The sequence below is a fragment of the Sitophilus oryzae genome, unplaced genomic scaffold (genome assembly GCF_002938485.1).
Source record: "Sitophilus oryzae breed Bouriz unplaced genomic scaffold, Soryzae_2.0 scaffold_1494_pilon_pilon, whole genome shotgun sequence".
NCBI lineage: Eukaryota > Metazoa > Arthropoda > Insecta > Coleoptera > Curculionidae > Sitophilus > Sitophilus oryzae.
In genome coordinates, this window is record NW_022146163.1 from 4017157 (window position 1) to 4041789 (window position 24633).

Below are 24633 nucleotides of genomic sequence, written 5' to 3' on the forward strand. Positions count from 1 at the left end.
GGACTGTATGGCATTAGGGTGGCTAAAAATGTAATGTCGCAAGCGTTTTCCCCTCAAGATTGGGCGCCTCTTGTTGTATATTATAGCCTTGTCCCTCTACTGGACCTCTGGGGGGGTCGAGTCCGTTAAAATGTCCATTACTCGTGGGAACAACATGGAAAAAATAAATAAAAAACAAACAAAAATAAAAACGAAACTGCTACACAACGAAAAAGAAGGCTCGAAAAGGCGAAAGAAAAGTATAGAACGAAACGTGCAAAAGAAAGTGAAAATGAAACCTATAGTCGACTACAGAAACGAAGAGAACGGTTAGCAACACAAACACCTGAGCAACATGATGCCAGGTTAATAGCACAACGTGAGAGACAAAGGCAGCTGGTAGTCAGAAACACCTGAGCGTCATGAGTCCAGGCTAGCATCACAACGTGACAGACAGAGAGAGTTGCTAGCGGCAGAAACACCTGAGCGTCATGAGTCTAGGCTGGCATCACAACGAGAGAGACAAAGAGAGTTGTTAGCGTCAGAAACACCTGAGCGTCATGAGTCTAGGCTAGCACCAGAACGCGATAGACAGAGAGAGTTGTTAGCGTCAGAAACACCTGAGCGTCAGATTGTAAAAAACTATCAGGTAAAAAACCATGTAATAATGATGCACTAAATGAATTAAATAGAATGAGGAATATTCGGTAGGCATTTCCGTTAAATACTAAAAACTAGAAAATAAAAAATCGGTAAAAAAACTTTTAAGTTAAACGGTTTTATCTTATGTGCACTGAAAACTAGAAAATAATAATAACAATTAGGTATTTTTTGAACTTCTAGTTCAGAAATATTTTAGTACTAGGCAGAATAGCTTTTAGGCATATTAGACTAAAATAAAAACGTGGGGCCCATTAACTATTGCTGTAATACTTTCTTCTATACTAAGTGTGGATTGCATCGGCTTACTATAATCGTAACTGGAGATTTTGACAATCAATAACCAGCCGTGGCGGCTTCACCAGCGAACGCCGAGCTCATGATCTACCAAAGTATAAAGATATGCTTTGCCGTAGGTACGATTTCAGAGGGGCCCCCGTTTTTATTTTAGTCTAATATGCCTAAAAGCTATTCTGCCTAGTACTAAAATATTTCTGAACTAGAAGTTCAAAATACCTAATTGTTATTATTATTTTCTGGTTTTCAGTGCACATAAGATAAAACCGTTTAACTTAAAAGTTTTTTTACCGATTTTTTATTTTCGTTTATATTCTGATAGTAAAGTATTAAATAATTCTGGTAATTAAATAAAATCAAATATTTAATACTTTACTATCAGAATATAAACGAAAATAGAATAAAAAAGTCTTTGCCCCGATCCGGATTCGAACTCTGAATCATCGGTTCGTGGTCGGAAACTCTACGCACTGCGCTATGGAGACATGTTCGATTTACATTCAATACTAGAATTTAGAGGACTAATAAAAATATAGGATCTTCTTTCAATGCGCAGTAGGGAACGCAACGTTTACCGGCAGCCAGACGGGCCGCATCCTGTTCTAGAGAGCATAGTAAAAGATATATCAAAGAGCCAGACGTCTTAAAATACTTAAGTTGCTAGCTCTCGTACTATTAATTTTAATTGTGTATTTTAGACATTGTGAATGATCGTAAACTAAAAAGTATAAAGTATAATTGAAACCTCTAATTTATTCCGCTAATTTCGAGGTTCTGAATAAAGCTTAAAACTGAAATATTAAACAAATAATTAATAAATATACAACAAAAGATTTCCTTGCCAAACAAAAAAAAATAAACAAAAAAAAAGATACAAATCTGATATATTATATCAATGTCTTATAAAGTTATCAATTATTATGGTAAAAGACTTGTATAGGCAACTTTTTAATTTATTATAAACAAGCAAGCTACGAGTACGAACTGGATTGGAATACTAACGTGTCATATATCATGTATCTATTTTTATACATCGCTTCATTGTTTGTGTTAAGTGTGTTTCAGTATTCTTATCTAGCAATATTAACCTAATTAAAATCACTACAACGAAGTCTTACTGTTGTCTTAAACCTAATTTAATATACCACAGCATTAAAAGTCCCATTTGTTGGCAAGCATCTTTAACAATAATATCATCAATACTACATAGTTATTATTTACAACTTAGATTCTAATCTTTTTTTTGAATAACACCGGTTTTAAACACTGGTTATATTTCGATCGATCAATCTCAGTTTATTTAACAGGCGACTAAACCTAGAGAAAACGAAAAAATATCGGTTATTATTCAAATACTTTCTAATAATAAATCAGTCTATAAAAAACAGATACTATAAAAGTAAAAAAAAATCACATTACTTTTATTTTAAAGCTACTTTTAGCTGCAAATGCAGAGTGGTATGTAAAGGTTAACTTACATAATATCGTCAGTGAAACGTGATAACCTGCTAACTCCATTTTTTACGTTAATAAGTTTTTTTATACTATTAAAAAGAGAAAAAAATACTCTATAAGTAAGGAAAGCGAATACATTTTTCCCATTAAAGAAAATTTGTTATTTTAACTCAGTAATATCTGCTAACTCCCAATGATCTGAAATAGCCACCGAAAGGCTGCTATCTCCGTAATTTCCGTTACGATCACGCTAAAGCAAACACACGGATTCTTATTCGTATGTTTCTTTAGTACAGTACGTCGATCCAGGGTCGCACTAGTGGGAGGGGCCCGTGTGGATCTTTTCGCCTTACGTTTTGGTCAATTTTTTCCTATTATATACAGGGTGAGTCTTAAATAAGTGCAAATATTTTTAGGGGTAGTATATTTCGACCCAAGAAACACGATTATGAAGTTTTTTGCGCGACTTATTTTTGAAAATTTGGAAATTAAAAAAAATTGGATTTTTTTTAATTTTTAGTTTAAAAACATACTTTGTAATATGGCAACATAGGTAGTAGATGAAATTAACAAGAAAAAAAAATACAATGATACAATCTCAAAATTATAGCAAAAAATTGGAAATTTTAAAAGTGAAATAACTCGGTTGTTTTGGATTTATTTGAAAAAAACGGTAAAGAGATAATATTATGTTTCTTTTATCGGAGATTTACCAGCCCTCAAAATATTTGCCCTGTATAGAAACTGTATAGAAATGTATAGAAATCAGGGAACTACCCTAATGCAAGGTAAACCAATGCAAAAGCAAATGTTGTTAAGAATAAATAATGAACTATAAAGGGGGCCCACCAAGGCTGGGGGCCCCCCTAATGGTTATATACAGGGTGGTCCGTACTGTATTCCGGAAACTTCGGTGACATATTCTGCAGAAAAAAATAAGTAAAAAGTTCGTATAAATATACGACCTAAAATGCTTAGTTTCGGAGATACAGGGTGTAAAAGTGTCACTTTTATTTCTATTTTTTTCCAAATTATTTCTGAAGCAACGTCAATATTTGGATGAAAATTGGTGTCTGGGGGTTTTTTGACATGAGAAATTTGATTTTTATCTCAATATGACTCCTACATGTAGGGGGCGCCACTTCTTAAAAAAAATGTAGGGGGCGCCACCTACATATATTTTAACTGGTTTGAAGAGTAATAACTTTTCGTCCGTACCTGTATAAATCTATTAAGTAAAAAAATATATATTTACGGCGTAATTTACGTAAAAAAGGTCTCTTGGTAAAAACCGCTACGAGTAATAGTTCTCGAGATATTTGGAATCGAAATTATCAATACCTATTATCATTGACATAAATTAAACATGTCAACTAAATAGTTGTTAGACTAAAATCATAAATTTGAAATGTTTTTGTGCCGAGAGTTCAACAGAAACTGTTTTATCATCATTTGTTCGCAGAAAAAAATATGATTAATTTAAAAAAATAAAAAATTCCCAAATTTATTATTGTCAAATAACTATCAACGTGTTTATTTTTTGTCAATAATGGCATGTATTGACTATTTCCATTCTAAATATCTTGAGAACGGTTGCTTGTAGCGATTTTTACCAAGAGATATTTTTTATGTAAAAAGTCACGCAAATGTATATTTTATCACTCAGTAGTTTTATACAGGTACGGACAAAAAGTTATTATCTTCAAAACAGTTAAAATACATGTAGGTGGCGCCCCCTACAAATAGGAGTCACATTGACATCATCAAATCAAATTTCTCGTGTCAAAAAAACCCCAGATACCAATTTTCATCCAAATATTGACGTTACTTCAGAAATTATTTGGAAAAAGTCGAAATAAAAATGAAACTTCTACACCCTGTATCTCCGAAACTAAGCATTTTCGGACATACATTTATACGAACTTTTTTACCTATTTTTATCTACAGAGTATGCTGCCGAAGTTTCCGGAATACAGTTCGGATCACCCTGTATATATATGGCCAGTCCGACCCTGCGTCGATCCGTTCTGTAAATACGGGGTATCCGTAAATGGTAAGGGGAAAAACGAAATTGTCTATATACGAGCAATTCATCGGCGTGCTATAAATAGTTTAAATAACATTACTTAGTCGTACAAGAATTTCCATAATACCTAATCAGTTTTATTTTTTTCAACGTTTTTCCACGTAAATGATACATCATTTTTATAAAAGTTAAAAAAAAATAAGGAGAAAAGTAATAAAAATTTAATAAAATGAAAAACAGTGCGGTTTTTCAAGCTCGGTCTACTACCGTTGTATAAAAATTAGGATAAGCATGGAAGGATTCTATCATATCTTCTATTATAAGTTTAATTTTTAAATTATTTTCATATTCATTAAGTCCAAAATGCTGCTACTTCGGTTCTTTAAAAATGCATTAAAAAATTATTGGTTTTTGGACTTGTATGTTTTGCTTCTAGACCGACGATATTCTAAATATATGGTTGTAAATATCATATTTTTAAATTTAATTCATTATTTCTAAATCTGTTTGGGTAATATTCAACTCCATTTTCAAAATTTCAAACAATAAAGGTTGCTATCTCCAGAAGTATATTTTTATTTCTTATTTCTGCAAGACGAATATCTGCTATCTCCCTATTGTATCTGAGAAAAATTATGTAACACGAAATATTGAGTTTTATTGTTCCCCAGCAAATAAAATTCTCATCTCTTTATCATATTAACGCATGAAAATACTTCCTACATGTGTACATATTTTTTGTACCGTTTTTTTGCTCTCCTGTAAAATTAGAAATAATGGAGTTAGCAGTTTATCACATTTCACCGACGATATGTACTACAGAGTTATCAACAGCAATTAAAATAGTTGTAAATACTGTGTTAAGAGGATTTTAGTATAGTGATTGGTACTGATGCCAAAACAAATTATTGATAGAATTTTTTTGTCCCTCATTTTCTTTCTTCAAAATGCAAAATAATAATACAAAATATTGCCTCTATAAATTGTAACCAATAAACCTTTTCGTAATTTTTTATGTTGCTGTATCATATAAGTGCCTCATCTATATTTGTAATACTTAGACCTTTACATTGCACTCTGCAGTGGATAAATAAGTTTGAAAAAAAAATCTTTGCATTTTTATAAGCTTCATCAGAATTAAAGACCACTAAAGGTGTTATATAAATAAAATATACTTAATGACATCAAGCCTAATTAGAAAATAACCAAAATGTGAAGATTGTATTAAAATTGTATTTTAATAAAATATTGCCCCCTTTTCAAACAGAAGAATTTATAGTTTTTAAAAAACTCATTTTAGAATTCATAATAATACAAAAATTATAAAAAATAGACTTAGCTCTATGTTTTACCTTAATAAGTCTAGCCTGTACTTAAGAACCGTCGCGTCATAAAGGACTAATTATGGGCATCTTAAACCTACAAAAATAAACGTGGCACACATTAGCTTTACACATTCACTGATTTTATTAAAAAATATATATAGTCAACGCTAAATGTGTAGTGGGCTTGTACAGACACACAGTGAAATGTAAGAAGTAACAAACAGAAAAGTATATCAAAAATAATTATACACATAAAAAGTGCTAACTATAGGAGTTTTTTTAAATGCTGATTACCATAATTTTCTTCAAGATATTTAAATTAAATGCAAAAGAAATATAACAAATACAAAATGGCGCGCTTTTTTTTACTAAATATGTGCTATATCAAATTATAAACTCTAAATATCAGTGGCGTGCAGTGCAAATCAAAGCAGGGCAGGCAAAAATTGACAAAATAATAAAACCAGAATAGCAAAAGTAATTAATTAAGTAATCAAAATAATTTTTTTTTATATAAATTGGGGATTTTTTTTTCAGATTTGGCATCACTGTACAGGACAGCATTTGAATAAAAAGATTAAGGAAGGAGCATATGAAAAATCTTCTCTATCGCGACAGGCTCCTAAAATGACCGACTTAAATTTCAGTGTATCAGTGCCGTTCTAATTTTATTCAAAACGTGTAAAAATATGATGTAGGGTAGACTCAATAATTTGTTGTTTTATTTTACGTTGTGAATAAATGTTGGTAATTATTAAAATTGTTATAAATATGTACAGCTGGTTCCAAAAAAAATGAATACGACTCTTTACACATTTTTTCGAATATTTGGGCAGTGTATATTTATGTGTCAAGTATTTTAACATGTTAAGGTTATTGTGACATTGTATAAAGCAATTTTGCTTTTGATAAAGTGAAAATAGAGAAATGGGGGACTGGTATCATAGAATATACTGCCCGAAATAATAAAAATATGTTTTAAATTGTATTCAAATTTATTGGAACCAGCTGTACAATTCTAATAAAAATAGATAAGTTATAATTAATAAACATGCGATACGCTACTGAAGCAGGAAAGTCAAATTGATGTATCTGAATTCTTTGACAAGTAACAAATAAAAGCAAAAATGTAAGAAAAATATATAATTAGTTAATTTTAAGTGAATTTCATAAATGATCGGTTTACTACACGTATGTATGTATATTATACATATATGTATAGTCACTTACTAGCGAAAAGTTATTCACTCGATTTTTGACCGAAATCTACCGCACTCTAACCAAACTAAATCTAACCAACTGTTTTACAGTTTACAGTCTTTTTCGATAAATCGCAATAGTGTCACTGTTAATTCAAGTTCTGCCACAATTTCCTTCTAGATTTACTACCTTTAAGCAACTATCAGTAGAATAAATAATAAATAACATAAAATAAGCTCAGTAAAGACTGACAAATCCACAAAATTTCAAATCAAATTCAAATATGTCAAATGAATCGTCAAACAGAACTATCAAGGATTCCCACCCTAGAGTCCTCTTTCCGTCGACCATGCATGAATACATGGATAGCATTATACTTCTTCTTCCATCTTTTATTCAAAGCTTCCAATAAACCCAGGCAAAAATAAAAATGGTTTTAAAATATTACATTTTTCTTTTTCCAAATATCTCCAGATGTATTCGAAATTTTATTTTTAAAAGCGTCATTTTATTGGACTTATTGGGCATAATATCCATGTTATTGAACATGATGTAACCTACTTCATATCTCTTATAGTATCCAAGATCGCAATGGTTACCCCCAACATTAGAACATAAACTAAATATAATTTGTAACCATACAGTATGTGTTAAGTCTATATTAAAAGGTTGGGTTTTGAGGATGAATTTTAATACTTTTCTTTAAGAAGTTATTAACTAAAAATACAAAAAAATACAGTATTTGAAAAACAATAAAGCAAACGAAAATGCAAAACTGGATATCGTATTATACTTCTTACATTGCGCATCTTGTCTGTACAAACCCAGCGTCAACGCCTCCCAATAATAACACATCTCTACCTAAGCTAAGTAAGTGGACCGAACGACGAACGCCGACGCCCACCAACAAACGAGACCCCGGTTAATCCCTAACCTACCTGATGAAGCACGTCCGACACAGTTTGTTAGGCCCTATGCAGTCGTCGTGACAGAAGGCGCCGCACTTTTTGCACACGACCATCGCCTTCAGGCTGCAGGCGCACGTATCGTGCTTCGGCTGCTGCATCGCCATCGGGTGGTCGCCGATCATGTTCTCGCCGATGATCGTGTAGTTGTTGGTGTGCACGTCGGTGCTGACGTCGCCGTACGCGACGCCGGGCGGCAGCCGCGGCCTCCTCGTCACCGCCTGGGTGCCGGGGTTGGGACACTGCAACACGAAGTCGCTGGGCTGCGCGTGGTGAGGGTGATCGGCGTCGACGCTGGCCGGCCGGCCTCGACCGCCGATCGTGTGGGATGAGGCGCCGCCGCTGCTGATGGGGCCGCTACTGAGCTGTTGCTGTTGGGAGGGAGGGGCGGAGGAGGAACGGGGGATGGTGTTGTGGTCCACGACGCCTGCGCGCTGGACGAGGATGTATTGGCCTACGGAGCCGACGGGGTTCTGGCCCTCAACCATCTGAAAGTACCACAAACATATGTTAATCAAATAATACCGTGCTGGCAACTGTTACTTTTGGGTCGGTATTTACATGTGTAGAAGTAAATCGTATAGAGATCTTATTATGTCGGAGTGAGAGAAATGCGATGGTGTGCTGTTGCGGCGTTGCCGGTACGCTTTTCCCTATCAAGTAAAGTAAAATCACTGTCACAAACCGCTTATTTTTAAAAGACTATTTTTTCGAAAAGATAACTAGATAAAATCATTAGATGTGTTTCTGAGCATCTGAAATGAAATTATAAGGATATAGTTAGGGTGTCCATTTTTTATAACAAGAAAACGTCAGAAATCGCGACAATTTAAAAACTCAACTTTTTAACACTTAACACGCTATAACTTAAGAACCACTTTGGATATTGAAGCTTTTTTATTATGAAGATCGGATCTTCTACAAGATGTTTAAATAGAAAAATTCGATAGGCTTGTTTTTTCTCCAATCAAAAATTTTAAACAACCCATCCATTTACTTTTAGTGCATAGCAATTTTCAGCAATCATGTAACTTTTTTATTTATAAATATTTTCACATATGAAGAAAATTTTTGAAACACAAGAAATTTTTTGAAAAAACTCAAAAATCATTTCTAATTGATTTCGAAATGTCGATTTTTGAATTCAGAGTTCTAATAGCGCGACCACCGTCGAACACCAACTCAATTCCACTTATTTTTACCAAAAATGCAAGTATTATTTCTAACTTGCACTTAAAAATTTTCAAGCTATAGGAAAAATTACAACGACTCGTTAATAAATAAATACAGTATCACGAGACGCAATTAAATCGTGAAGCTGAACGCATGATGTACACCTTTCCCTAGAATTTTAAGTACTAGTACTGATTGGGTCGACCGGTCGACCACGACAAATCTGCTATATCCCCTTCCGCGTCTCTTAGCGATGTGCACAGTTCCTCAGTTTATTTCATACGTTTGGCAACGTGTTTACTGTTCCCTCTTTGTTCAGTATATTATAAACGCACTGTACTCTCCTTACATATGGAAATCTCGACCCAAAACTAACCTTTGCCAGACCTTAGTATATGTTTTATAGTAGGGGAGACCAAAATACTAAATGGAGATTTACTACAGCGTCGTGGGGACCTACTGTATTGTGAAAATGAGATGCTAAAAAGCAAAAAAGTTATATAATGTATGCTTTTTACTGGTGGGAAAAGCGTAGGAATTCTTTTATTGATTTTTACTGGTGGGGGAAGCGGAGGATTCAAAAATGTAAAAAAAGTCTCAAAGAAATACTTGGGCATTTCAGATACTAATAGTGTATGTGCACTAAGTGTTTCTGAAAACGGAGGAATATTAATCTACCGGTTTGTATGGTGGGTGTAGCCATAAGAAGGGGTAGAATTTTTTTTGTACAAAATAATTCGGGCAAACAAAAAAAAAGTAAACCCTCTTTATGCAGGTCTTCTGATCATAAATCTGTAATATGTATTTTAACGTGTAAAGCTCCATCTACACGTTTTACCTTCTATTTTGCCTGTCAGTTAAAACGTAAGGCCGTCCAGGAAACTGGCGGCAGTTCTCTAGATGGTCTTATGCCGTATTTGCCTCGTTGCCTAGACATAACGTTTTTCCTGTCAGGTAAGATGGATTAAAGACTACCACAGACACTTAAAAAAATAAAACTTTGATATTTTTTATTTATTTGGGACACTCTCTATCCTGTAAAAATATTTTTAAATTGCAGCTCTAATAGTCATTGAACGAACTCAAAACTTACAATTTGCAAAAATCTAATCGTTTAACTACAATACTCCGTGTCATATGTGGTGAACAACCCTGTAGAAAGAATATAATAATCAAAAAAACTACCCCGAATCAAAAATTGATAGCAGAATGAATAAAGGAAATCAGCCACATACACTTAAAAACGTAGGTCAATAAGCCCTAGTACCTACACAGAATCTATTTTGTTAAAATTATTACTCACTCACTTCTGGGCTTAAAGCAGATCCTTGCGGTAAAACTGCCATGGTGACTGGTATGCCTTGACCGGAAGTAGTAAAAACGTGCCTTACAACAACTGGTGGACTAGGCTGACGTTGTTGATGGAATGGTAAACCTGGCCGAATTTTTGGACCCATATTTTTAATTCCATTATTACCTAAGAAGAAATAAATATATTGTATGTTTCTACATAGCCAACTTAGGCTGTATTCCGTTGCAAAACCAGGCGAACCAGACCGGCTCAGATGAAGATTTGCAGGTCCAATATTAAAACAGATCAATAATAAATAAACAAATCTAATCAATATTTATATTTTTATAGCTTACAAAACATTCATGATTACTTGTTGTCTTGTTTTTCATGTTTTCTTTAAATGTTCCTGACTTTAAGAAACAATGGCTGCATGATAAGTTTAAATGGTCCTAAAAAGTAATTCTATTTAGTTAATGAAATTTATTTACGTTTACTGCCTACCTCCATTGCTTTTGGATGTAAATACAAAATATTATTACAAATTTTAGAAATTCCATTTTTAAGAATCCAATATTTGCTTCATTTCTGTCACATAAATGACATTTATTGACAAACAAAACCAGAAAAACCAGCCTTCTCGCGCTGCACAGTGGTTCCCAGATAGGTCATTACTTAGAAATATTAATTTTAAAATTTTTGCATGAAACTGTTGCTAATACTTTTCTTATATTCCCCTGTAAACGATACATAATAAATAACAAAATCAAGTAAGCCTAGTGTAGCGTTTTTTTTTATTAGAAATGTCACATTTTTGCTACTGGTATCAAGCTGACATAAACAGTTTTCAGATAACGCCAATTAATTACTTATTTTATTAAAATTGATAAAAGCTGTTGCCTTTTCTGCAATGGACGTTCGAAAAGAAGGTAAAAAGAACTGTTTTTTCTTTTTTGCACTTAATTAAACCTAAGTAATATTAGTTTATGGCAATTTATTTGAAGGCAACAAAAATAGTATTTTTACATTTTTGCTTGTCACTCTTTAAGACTTTTAACTACTTTCCTTTTCAAATCCTCTTAAACGGCATGATAATAATTGTTGCTTAAAGTATATTGCATATACATTAATTGCCACTGGCTGCCGCGAATTGCCGCCGGATCTTATACCGGGTGGTTAAAGATTGACTTTTTGTCTTAAAATAAAAGTAACTTATTTTTTTCTTTTTGTGTCAACTTATTTCGTGGACACGCTGTATATCAATTGACAATAAAATTGTATTTATAAAATGAAACAATTGGCTCTTTTATTTTTTCAACATTTAAAATAAATTTGACCTCTTCAATATGAAAAAACATGTACATATGTGCAAACAAAATCTGTATACCTTAACGAATAGTTAGAACTTAAAATGCAAATCACACGAACTGGACCCAATTTTTTTAATACATATTACATTAAGCCTTTTATATACATTAATTTAGCATTTGTTATCAATTTCTATTAAAAAAGGTGCAGTCAAGCTATATCTAGATATCTAACAGTTATGACCGCGCAGCTAATTAAGGGGAACCACTGTGCGCTGGTTAGTTTGGTGACAGTTATAACCGAATTTTCCAGGAACCGTGTTCCGTAATAAGAAAACTTTCAGGAAACCGATAGAAACGGAACATCAAACCGTAACCAAGGTAAGCAACGGAATACACCCTGAGCATTGAAGAGAAACGTCGTATGCGTAAAGGTAGTTTCAATACTGAATCATTGTCTGCCATATTCAAAAATAAAATATTGTTATAACTTACTCGCAATCTGGAAATTGCCAGAGGGCAACGGAGGCGTAAACGTCTTGTTACCCCTCGAAGATGTCACCGAACTGTACTGCGTTTGTCGATTATCGCTCTTCTTCGCGTTATTCGCAGTTGCGACGGCCAGAAGACTGGGAGGTGGCTTCAGCTGACATCTAAGCTGATCTCTGTTGGGGCTGTTCTGTATGACGGCCTGACAAATCTGGTAACTCCTTTCTAAATTCACTTCTCCCGGAGGTTTACTATTTCCACGGTTACGGTTAGTACCTGCTGGAAAAAAATATATATATAGTGTTGAATAACCCTTCAAAATGTTATCAGTCAACCATGCATTAACGTTTGAATCTGTGAATAAAACTTTGAATAAGAAGACTAAGGAAGGAGCATATCAAAAATCTTAGGTACACCGCGATGGGCCTCAAATATGGCCGATTTAAATTCCGGTTTATCAGTGCCGTTCTAATTATATTTAAAAAATGTAAAACTATGATGTAGGGTAGACGTGGGGTAGACTCAATAATTTGTTACTTTATTTTACGTTGTGAATAAATGCTGGTAGTTATTAAAATTGTTATAAAAATATATAATTCTAATAAAAATAGTTAAGTTATAATAAGTATTTATTAACACAAACATCCGATACGCTACTGAAGCAGGTAAGTCAAATTAACGTATCAAAATTCTTTGACATCTGATCTTTGACAAGTAGTAAATAAAAGCTAAAATGCAAGAAAATATATAATTTAGTTAATTTAAGTGAATTTCATAAATGATCGGTTTACTACACGTATGTATATTATATAGTCACTTACTAGCGGAAAGTTGTTCCATTATTTCACTCAATTTTTGCCGAGATCTACCGCACGCTACACAACCAACTATTTTAGAGTCTTTTTCGATAAATCGCGATAATGTCACTGTTAATTTAAGTTCTGCCACAATTTCCATCTAGATTTACTACCTTTATACAACTATCAGTAGTAGAATATATAATAAATAACATAAAATAAGCTCCGTAAAGACTGACAAATCCACAAAATTTCAAATCAAATTCAAATGTGTCAAATGAATCGTCAAACAGAACTGTCAAGGATCCCCACCCTAGAGAGCTTTTTCCGCCCACCATGCATGAATACATGGATAGCATTATGCTCCTTCCTTAGTCTTCTTATTCAAAGGAATAAAAGGATTAAGGAAGGATAATATCAAAAAACATAGATCGAACGCGACGGGGTCCTAAAATGGTCAACTTAAATTCCGGTTTATCAGTGCCGTTCTAATTTTATTTAAAACGTGTAAAAATATATGATGTAGGGTAGACATGGGGTACTCAATAATATGTTGTTTTATTTTTCGTTGTCAATAAATGTTGGTAGTTAATGAAATTGTTATAAAAATATACAATTCTAATAAAAATAGATAAGTTATAATCATTACTTATTAACACAAACATCCGATACGCTACTGAAGCAGGTAAGTCAAATTGACGTATCTAAATTCTTTGACATCTAATCTTTGAGAAGTAGTAAATAAATGCAAAAATGCAAGAAAAAATATATAATTAGTTAATTTTAAATGTATTTAATAAATGGTCGGTTTACTATATTATACAGGGTGGCGCACCTCATTCGCCTCGGTTGATTATACGAAAACGGAAAGATGTAGAAACAAAATTTTTTATGGGTATATGTAGAGAGGGTTAATGTGCATAATTTAAAATTAGTTGCAAATGTACAGGGTGTGTCAGAACTAAGGCCCATACCAAAGTTATATTTTTTCTTATGGAACACCCGGTATTTTATTTCATTTTTGGATTCTTGGCCATAAAATAAGGCATTTATTATAAAGGTTTAATATGTTTAAATGCTTTGGTTTTTGAGATATTTAAAGATATTTAAATATGCATGCTTTAATAAAAACGTTTGTCAACACCCTGTACATTACTTTTCAGAGTTAATTCTTGTGCTGACTTTGAAGCCAGAAAAATAAACTTTACTAAAAAATGTTATTGCTTCCTTAAATGTATACAGGGGTATCAAAAATTGCTGGGCTATTTTAAATATTTATTTTACATAAAAACTTCGTTATTTCAAATACTATGTATTTTTTAAAACAAGTCGAAGCAGATTTAAATGCTCTTTCAAACTATAATAGGGTTTCCTATACCTATCTGGCTCAGATTTTGAATAAAAAGCGATTTTTCACACGATTACCACACTATCAGCTCTGCGAAATAGGAAAAGTAGTATTTCCAAAAAACTCTTGTCAAGAAAATTTCTATTTGGATATCTTTGAGCATAAACTCTTCAGGCCAACAAGCAATTGTCCTCGCAAAATAAAATTAATAGTAAAATGAATGGAAGGAATGGATATTATGTTCCATTCCTCCCGCCAACAGATACTGCTTTATTTTTCTTGATAAAATAATAAATACTTAAAAAATGTCTATACCTATGTGGCGGATTCATCTATCCAAAAAAATCCTTATGGGTTTTTCGCCACTGCACTGCAAGAAAAATCTACAAAATAAAATAGTTATTTTTTTTTAACACTTCTGCATTAAACCTAAACGGACGCTGCTTGTCAGAAGTTGTGTTTACAGTAATAAAAATTTGCCTAACAAAGAAAAAAATGCTTAACGTTTCGGAAAGTTTTCTCTTTCCGTCGTCGGAAGCAAAAAAATATAAAGAATCAAGAAAAAAAAACTATTTAAAATATTTAAATTGAACTATTCGAGAACACTTTACTTTTTAAAACAGATACGTCTACAAGAAATCGTTGACGTTCTGTTAAAATGACATTATATTAAGTTAAACTTCAAAATTAACAATTACTACCTGATAATTACTTATTAAGGTTATTTAAATAAATAAACATAACATACGTGAAATTTAAAAATAATCATACAGAAAGTTTGGGCTTTTTGGTTTTACCTTATTAAGTAATTATCAGGTAGTAATTGTTAATTTTGAAGTTTAACTTAATATAATGTCATTTTAACAGAACGTCGACGATTTCTTGTAGACGTATCTGTTTTAAAAAGTAAAGTGTTCTCGAATAGTTCAATTTAAATATTTTAAATAGTTTTTTTTTCTTGATTCTTTATATTTTTTTGCTTCCGACGACGGAAAGAGAAAACTTTCAGAAACGTTAAGCATTTTTTTCTTTGTTAGGCAAATTTTTATTACTGTAAACACAACTTCTGACAAGCAGCGTCCGTTTAGGTTTAACGCAGAAGTGTTTACAAAAAATAACTATTTTATTTTGTAGATTTTTCTTGCAGTGCAGTGGCGAAAAACCCATAAGGATTTTTTTTTGGATAAATAAATACTTACTTATTAACCTTATTGTAGGTAAATTAATTAGAAATAACCCAGGAAATAACCTGTTATAAATTTAAATAAAGTCCATAAACTAATGTCGATTTTGAAAATAGCTACTGAGTGTCACTAGAAAATTGCCATGGCGACATCAGCCATCTTGATTACAATTTTATTGAAAAATCGCTTTTTATTCAAAATCTGAGCCAGATAGGTATAGGAAACCGTAATATAGTTTGAAAGAGCATTTAAATCTGCTTCGACTTATTATAAAATATAGAGGGTGTTGCGTTTGAAATAACGAAGTTTTTATGTAAAATAAGTATTTAAAATAAACCAGTAATTTTTGGTACCCCTGTATACATTTAAGGAAGCAATCAAAATTTTTTGTAAAGTTTATTTCTATGGCTTCAAAGTCAGCACAAGAATTAACTCTGAAAAGTAAAGTACAGGGTGTTGGCAAACTTTTTTATTACAGCATGCATATTTAAATATCTTTAAATATCTCAAAACCCAAAAACATATTAAACATATTAAACCCTTATAATAAATGCCTTATTTTATGTCCAAGAATCCCAAAAATGAAATAAAATAAAAGGTTTTCCATAAGAAAAAATATAACTTTGATATGGATCTTAATTCTGACACACCCTGTACATTTCAAAATAATTTTAAATTATGCACATTGCCTCCCCACATATACCCATAAAATATTTTGTTTCTACATCTTTCCGTTTTCGTATAATCCACCGAGGCGAATGAGGTGCGCCACCCTGTATAATCACTTACTAGCGAAAAATTATTCCATTATTTCACTCGATTTTTGACTAGATCTACCGCACGCTACACAACCAACTATTTTACAGTCTTTTTCGATAAATCGCAATAGTGTCACTATTAATTTAAGTTCTGATTTTAAAAACATTTAAAATTTATTATTTTAGTCTAATAACTATTTAGTCAACATGTTTATTTTTTTATTTATGTCAATGATGACTGGTATTGATAGAGAACGAGAGAACCATTACTCGTAGCGATTTTTATTAAGAGACCTTTTTCGCGTAAAAAAATGTCGTAAATGTGTATTTTTTTAATCAGTAGTTTTATACAGGTATGGACGAAAAGTTAATACTGTTGTTTAATTCAGTTAAAAATATGTAGGTTAAAAATATGTTTTGCGCTAAGATCAGGTTCTAAGGAACTTAACTTATCAACCTCTAGAATGATCTATTGTGCCCTTTTTTGAGTCGCATCTTCGTTATGCCCTTCCACATTCTGGGGTACTTGCTGCGCGACAAAATTTGATCGTATTTCATTTTTTTTTATTGTATATTAACTTCAAAAGAGAGCAGTTCGATATTTATTGGGACTGAACAGTAGAACTCACTGCCAGAATTTCTTTATTAAACATTTCAAAATACTGACTCTTCCTTCCTTATTCATTTTTGAATCCGTTTGCTTAATCCGCAAGCACATATATCTGCTATTTCGGAAAGGCCATCTCACAACTATCCACTTAGGAATGTGGAGCACGATCTTTATCTGCCAACCCCGAGCTCAGAACTAGTTAAAGGCTCAATACTGTACAATGCCAAAAAAATGTACAATCATCTGCCTTTGAATATCAAGTCACTTTCATTCTTTCCCGCATTTCGAAAAGCTCTGAAATCATACTTACTGGAGATGCGGTAAATATGCGATACTATATGCGGTAAACGATTTTTTTGTTGATGTTTAATCATGAACAATTTTGATCATCTCACACACTGGTTAAAGGTCTAGTATTTAATATTTTATAACTCTTACATAATTTTATCCATTTACAATTTTCCTTTTGTAAAATTTTATTGATACGCCTATGTTCTGCAATGTCCATGTATGTGTTATTTGTAACTTTAATGACGTAATTTTTTTTGAATTGATTTGTATTGTATGATATTTTTTATTATTTGTATATTTTTTATGCTTTTTTTGTTTTGTAAATGCTGTGTCAATGAAGCTATTTTGGCTTTTTGTACAATAAAGCATTGTTTATTATTATATTATTATAAGTGGCGCCCTTCTACAAGTAGAAGTCATATTGACATCAAAATCAAATTTCTCATGTCAAAAAACTCCCCAGATAACAATTTTCATCCAAGTTACTAGTTCAGAAATTATTTGGATAAAATCTAAATAAAAATGAAACTAAATAAAAACCCAACCCTGTATCTCCGAAACTAAGGACATACATTTATACGAACTTTTTTATTACAGTTGAGGGTTGGAACCTTTGGTGTTACACAGCAAAATAAAAACACTAAATCACCACAACACACCAAAACACTTTTACTTTTACACTGGACGTGCGTTTCGCTAACCATGTTAGCATCATCAGCAGATGATTATAAACTAAAGTACAATCTACAAGTTAAGCGTTTATATACTCGCTCAGTAGGCACCGAGTGGGCGTGGCAAAATCTAGCCAACGGAGTCAGAGTCAGTTCTTTTTCGGTTAAAAATAATATATTGAATTCATTAACAAAATTAAAGATATAACATTGCATGAAAGTGAAATTTTGGTCTCCTTTGATGTATCTTCGTTGTTCCCAAGTGTCCCAATTCCACATACTTTAGGCTACTTGAAGGAATTACTGAACGCAAATGGTCTCGACAACAAAACTGTGAGTGAATATATTGAGCTTACATCGTTATGTATGAAACAAAATTGTTTTCAATTTAATAACAACTTTTTTGAACAGCGGGAAGGTACAGCAATGGGTAATCCATTGTCTCCATTTTTGGCTAATTTATTCATGACCAGGTTTGAAGTGGAGGCTAAGAATCAGTTTGAGTATTTTCCAAGAGTATGGTTTAGGTATGTGGATGATATTTTTGCTGTTTTTGACACACATTCAGACACCATAGATAATTTTATTTCTAAGTTAAATAATCGTTTTCCTTCCATTAAATTTACGCATGAAATTGAGAACAACGACAGATTACCATTTCTAGACGTATTAGTTATTAGAAATACTAATAATTGCCTGGAATTTGATATCTATAGGAAAAATACGACCACACGCAGATATATTCCTAATGAATCACATCATAGTGTTGAACATAAAATGGCTAGTTTAAATTTCTTAGTTCATAGATTACTTAGTTTCCCACTTTCCAATTACCAATTACATTAGGAATGTAGCTGAGTGTAATGGATATTCTCCTTCACTAGTTGATAAATTAATTAGAAAACGTAGGTATAGGTTAATGATTTCTGAAAATTCGACTTTTCAAGTGGAGAAAGATACGTCTAAATATTTTTCGATACCGTTTGATAGAGAGTTATCCCGTGGTCTAAAAGGAATTTTTAAGAATGTCAATTATAAACTTGTGTATAGTGCTAATAATAAATTACAACAATTATTAGGTAATCCAGAAGATAAAACACCTCCACTGGAAAGGTCGGGTATTTATGAAATTTCTTGTAAAGATTGTAATCAGAAATATGTTGGGCAAACTAGAAGATCAATATTAACTAGATTTAAAGAACATTTAGCTCAGATAAGATATGGTAGACCGGATAAATCTTGCGTTGCCGAACATATTGTTGATAAAGAACATTGCATAGATCTTAATAATTTAAAATTAATTAAACAAGTCTCAAATTACAGGCAATTAGATGCATATGAAAGCATCAGAATTAATAAATGTAAAGATAGTATGAACAGAGTCAACGGTCCAATTCCTTCAAGTTCTTTGTTCCTACTACTCTATTGGCGGAAATCTAACTGTTACGCTCAGTGGGCTCTGACTCGGTTGGCTAGATTTTGCCACGCCCACTCGGGGCCCACTGAGCGAGTATATAAACGCTCAACTTGTAGATTGTACTTTAGTTTATAATCATCTGCTGATGATGCTAACATGGTTAGCGAAACCCGCGTCCAGTGTAAAAGTAAAAGTGTTTTGGTGTATTGTGGTGATTTAGTGTTTTTATTTTGCGAACTTTTTTACTTGAAGGAATTTATTGAATGGCACTGATAACCCGGAATTTAAGTCAGTAATATTGTATGTTTGTTATGTTCCTTCGTTAATCTTTTTATTCAATAGCATTAGTATTATTTAACCCACGGACATGAAACAGTGAAGGGAATTGGGACAAAAAAAATCGTTATTACCAAGTTAACTATAAAAAAGCAAAATTGCTCGACATGACCTATAAATTTAATATATTTATAGTTCATGTCCAGCTTACATAATTATGCAAAGTTCTGTAACGTAGTTCTTGTTGTTCGATTACAATTATTTAATTACTTATTTCTTTGATTCTGCCTATTATAAATGGTAAAAATTTTCTAAAGATAGCACTAAGTACTCTTCCAGTAAGCCAACAACACCGCGCAAAATTTATCGTGGGATCGCGGACTCAACCAACCTGATTGTTGGTGTTGGGGTTTCTCAGACGTTTCCTTGGCATGCGGTTGTAATGCGCACAACGTCTCGCTATGGACTGGTACTAGCCCCAATTTTATGCTCCTCCCTAGAAATAGTATCGAGAATATATCGACTAGCATTGAAATACCCAGTGGCGGTGTTATTGTATTGTAGGTATTTTATAGCATTCATTTATTTGTGCTGATTATCATTATACACGCTTTCTAACAAATATTACTGAGGTTAAAAGCCCACTAAACGGTTAAAGTTAAACAAAATTATTTCAGTTTACTACAAAATATTATACAGGGTGGTCCAAACTGTATTCCGGAAACTTCGGCAGCATATTCTGCAGATAAAAATAGGTTAAAAAGGTCGTATAAATGTATGCCATAAAATGATTTGTTTCGGAGATACAGGGTGTAGAAGTTTCATTTTTATTTCGATTTTTTCCAAATAATTTCTGACGTAGCATCAATATTTTAATGAAAATTGGTGTCTGGAAGTTTTTTGACATGAGAAATTTGATTTTGATGTCAATAGGACTCCTATTTGTAGGGGGCGCCACCTACATGTGTTTTAATTGTTTTGAAAAATAATAACTTTTTGTCCATACCTGTATAAAACTACTGAGTGAAAAAATATACATTTCCGTGATTTTTTACTTAAAAAATGTTTCTTGGTAAAAATCGCTACAAACAACCAAAACAAATATTTAGAATGGAAATGGTCAATACATGTCATTATTGACATAAAATGAACGTGTTGAATGGATAGTTATTTGACTGAAATGATAAATTTGAGAACTTTTTATTTTTTTAAATTATAATCATAAATTTTTCTTCGAAAAAAATGATGATAAAATAGTTTCTGTTAAACTTTTAGAACAGAAAGATTTCAAATTTATGATTTCAGTCTAATAACTATTTAGTCAACATGTATAATTTATGTCAATGATGGCAGGTATTGATAATTTTGATTCCAAATATCTAGAGAACCATTACTCGTAGCGATTTTTACCAAGAGACCTTTTTAAACTAAAAAAAATCGTAAATGTATATTTTTTTACTCAGTAGTTCTATACAGGTACGGACGAAAAGTTCTTACTTTTCAAACCAGTTAAAAAATATGTAGGTGGTGCCCTCTACAAGTAGGAGTCATATTGACATCAATATCAAATTTCTCATGCCAAAAAACTCCCAGATACCAATTTTCATCCAAATATTGACTTTAATTCAGAAATTATTTGGAAAAAATCGAAATAAAAATGAAACTTCTACACCCTGTATCTCCGAAACTAAGCATTTTAGGACATACATTTATACGAACTTTTTCATTTATTTTTATCTGAAAAATATGCTGCCGAAGTTTCCGGAATACAATTGACCACCCTGTATACACTCCAAATATACTGTCAGAAAACACCTCACGCCGGCGCCGCTGGATATTTTATGAATAATCATAACCTATTTTATTGTGTAACTATTCAAAAAATATTCACGTTATTGATAAAAATGCTAAACCTTCCTATCAATTGTGGGAAAATCTTAATCCTATAAACTTCTAAATTAATAGAAAACAAAACTTCTGGTATGGTGCAGATCAAGGATATTATAGAGATAAGGAGAGTTCGATTCCTATACTGTCAGTTATTTGACGTCATCTAGGGACCTAGTTGAATTTCGCGCTAAAGATTTTAGACAGTGACGCTTGTGTTTGACGCACGAGAGGAGGTCCCTAAGTGACGTAAGCATCACCGGAGACGATTTGACGCGATCCATCAGTTCTTTAGAATATACAGGGTGTCCCAGAAATAAGTGCAAGTATTTTAAGGGGTGGTAGATCTCGATGAAAGAAACATATTTTCTCTTTATCGTTTTCAAATAAGTCCAAAATAACGGAGTTATTTTACTTTGAAAATTTCCAAAAAAAAATATTTTTTGCTAAAATTTTGAAACTACTGGATCTTTTCTGAATTTTCTTTCTTGTAAATTTAATCTAATACCTATGTTGCCATATTATCAAAAAACTAAAAAAAATTCCAAAAAATTTCGAATTTTCAAATTTTTTTTTCGCGAAAAAAACCTCATAGGCGTGTTTCTGGGGTTGAACTATACTATCAGTTAAAATACTTGCACTTTTTTCTGGGACACCCTGCATATAGATGACATTTGTGCGCATTTTGACATCAAAAACCCTACTATTTAGACCAATGGAAGAGGCAAGAATACTATAACTAAAGGTTTAATCAATTTCTTCACCAACTAATCTAAAAAGATAAAAGAAACAATCGGTTAAATAAATGTGGACCAACTGATCAAAATGATAATATAGCCAACTGTTTCAATCATTACTGATCGATCCATATAACTAACTTGCAAATAAAACAAAACATTAGCCGCCCATACACGTAAGGGATTTTTAAGCGATCAGCCCCACAATCCAGATATTATGACATTCCATATCCGCCGGCTCGGTCGTTCAGAGTACAGATATTTTGGTATTCACTGCGAGTATCTGATCTTTCATATCTAATTCTCAAGGGTAACATTTTTTTAAATCATTTTTTTATGACCTTTAATCAGTACAAGTACTGGCACCAAGGACTAAAAAATAATATATTTCAACAATAACAATAAAAATAATTTGTTTTGTAGTGATAATGAGTGGTAGTCCCATAGACTTAAAATAAAATATAGACTGAGCATCTCATTCATAAATAGCTGGAAAATTCGATCATGTCTTGTTATTGTTTTAGGTTCTAACGAGTGCGACACGAGCGATAGCTAGGTTGTCTCCGTCGTAACGGTCGTTCCCTGACGACTCTGACGAGAAATGCAACACTGTCTTTCGGTTCTCAGTACACCTGAACTCTCCATAGCCAGGTAATTTTTTTTTATTTTAATGAAGCTATAATTCAATTAAAAATATCGTATTTAAACTGTTTTATATTTTATTAAGATTTAGGAGAAGGTTTTTAAATAAATGTTTAGAAAAAAACGTCTTAGAGTCCAAAAACAATAAAAATAATAAAATACATGTTATAGAAGAAATTTTAATAAGCGAAATTGCGTATTTAATTTTTGAAATTAATAATAAATTATTAATTAGTCAAACATTTACAACCCTAATAATAATCAAAACAGGATCTATTCTCTAGATATAATAGAATCGGCGACAGGGAAAGAAAAAAAAACTTTATGACTGTTGTATTTTTTTTCTGGTTGCAACTTTTGAGACGGACCCGGTATATTAAAAATATTGTTTCATAATGTAATGTCATTTTAAAATTCTTGTATGTTATTTTAGATTCTGAAGATAGTTTTAGAATAAACCGGAATATATTTTTAATAAAACCAGTATTAATTTTTTAACCGATGCCTAATATAATTTATCTATTATGTATAATAACAGGGTTATAATTATGATTTTGTTACAAAAACCTGTATATAAATGATTATGTAATAGAAACAAATCAGATTTTACATTTTACTAAAATATTATCTAAATAAGCGCCTTTCTACAACGCCACTGACTCCCAATTGGTAAATTGAGAGTTGCCTACCGGTCGAAAGTCGTTTCGGGACTTAAATGGATTATAGTAGTAGTCAAATTTCTTACAAATTTGGCACTGGCGAACCATATTTTATAGTTCTTGAATAAAAACAGTAAATAAAATAAACACTTAAGAACTACAAACTAAGAAAATGCGTTAATACAGCCGGGGACATAGCGGCAACAAAGCTTTACTGCACACGTGCGATGTGTACTACAAGACAATAAATGAATGATTAGGCGACCTCGCGTCTAATCGGTGTTATCATATTGTAAAGAACTTATCCTTTTTTAATAGTATCCGACTTATAATTTAGTAGCACAAGGATTATTGACTATTGTTTGACCGCGTTTAGATGTAAATAGTGTACTCTATATTTTATTTTAAGACTATGGGTAGTCCACTAACCTACAGATATTAATGAGAGATATAGATTGCGGCGGAACAAATCTTTCACATTCTTTCAAATCTCTTCCGCGTATGGGCGACTATTCTAAGAGAAATAATAATAAAAAAGCGTTCTACCATTACCTTTACCTCTATCTATATTGTTATTCTTTGGTTTACTCTTGATATGCGCAGGAACCGCTCTGATCGGCTGGATGGTACTTAAGGCTAGGTACGGCAAGGCGCTGGAACTCTGCACCAAACCCGGAACACGAGGAGGCACGATGGGGGGAGCGCACGGGGCGTTGTCGTGCAACAAGGAATTCCTGACGGGCGCCGACGTCACCACGGACGGCAGACACACGATCGTGGTGGGCGGTATAACAGTGGTGACAGTTTTGGCCGTGGTCGAGCTAACCGTCAAGTTGGCCTCGTTATTGTTCGTGGTAACCGTGCTGGTGATCAGCGTGTCGGGACTGGCTATTTCCGGCGTGAGGGTGACTTCTAGTTCCAGTTTGACCTGGTTGCCTTGGACGTATTCTGGATAGGACGCCGGTTCTTTTTCGGCGGTTTTGTTGTGGGCAGCGTGGGCGGACCCCAGAGCGGCCGCCACCATTTCAGAGTCCATTTTCACGTCGTAAGGCCAGTCGTTCGGAACGGGGAAGGTTCCCTCTTCTAACCTAACCTCCAATTCTTCCTGCATCGGTATAACCTGGAAAGCACACCGATATAAATAATCGCAAAACATTTTTCGAGGCACGTCATCAATCATATCAACATT

General features: G+C 32.8%; 1 protein-coding gene across 6 annotated transcripts in view; it reads right to left on the reverse strand.

Annotated features, from left to right (window-relative positions):
- Positions 1 to 1738: 1738 nt before the first annotated feature.
- LOC115877522 (polycomb protein Asx) overlaps positions 1739 to 24633 on the reverse strand; it is a 33217-nt gene continuing 10322 nt past the window's right edge. The window contains exons 3-9 of one of the 6 annotated variants that reach the window (XM_030893739.1): positions 24003 to 24564; positions 19911 to 20015; positions 12174 to 12443; positions 10388 to 10557; positions 7881 to 8395; positions 5770 to 5836; positions 1739 to 2253 (exon numbers count right to left, since the gene is read on the reverse strand). In XM_030893739.1, coding sequence (XP_030749599.1) covers positions 5806 to 5836; positions 7881 to 8395; positions 10388 to 10557; positions 12174 to 12443; positions 19911 to 20015; positions 24003 to 24564 — 1653 coding nt within the window. In that variant the 3' untranslated portion in view covers positions 1739 to 2253; positions 5770 to 5805. Of the gene's footprint in view, positions 2254 to 5769; positions 5837 to 7880; positions 8396 to 10383; positions 10558 to 12173; positions 12447 to 19910; positions 20016 to 23996; positions 24565 to 24633 lie in introns of those variants that run through there. The other 5 variants (XM_030893738.1, XM_030893737.1, XM_030893736.1 and 2 more) reach the window with 5 other exon arrangements.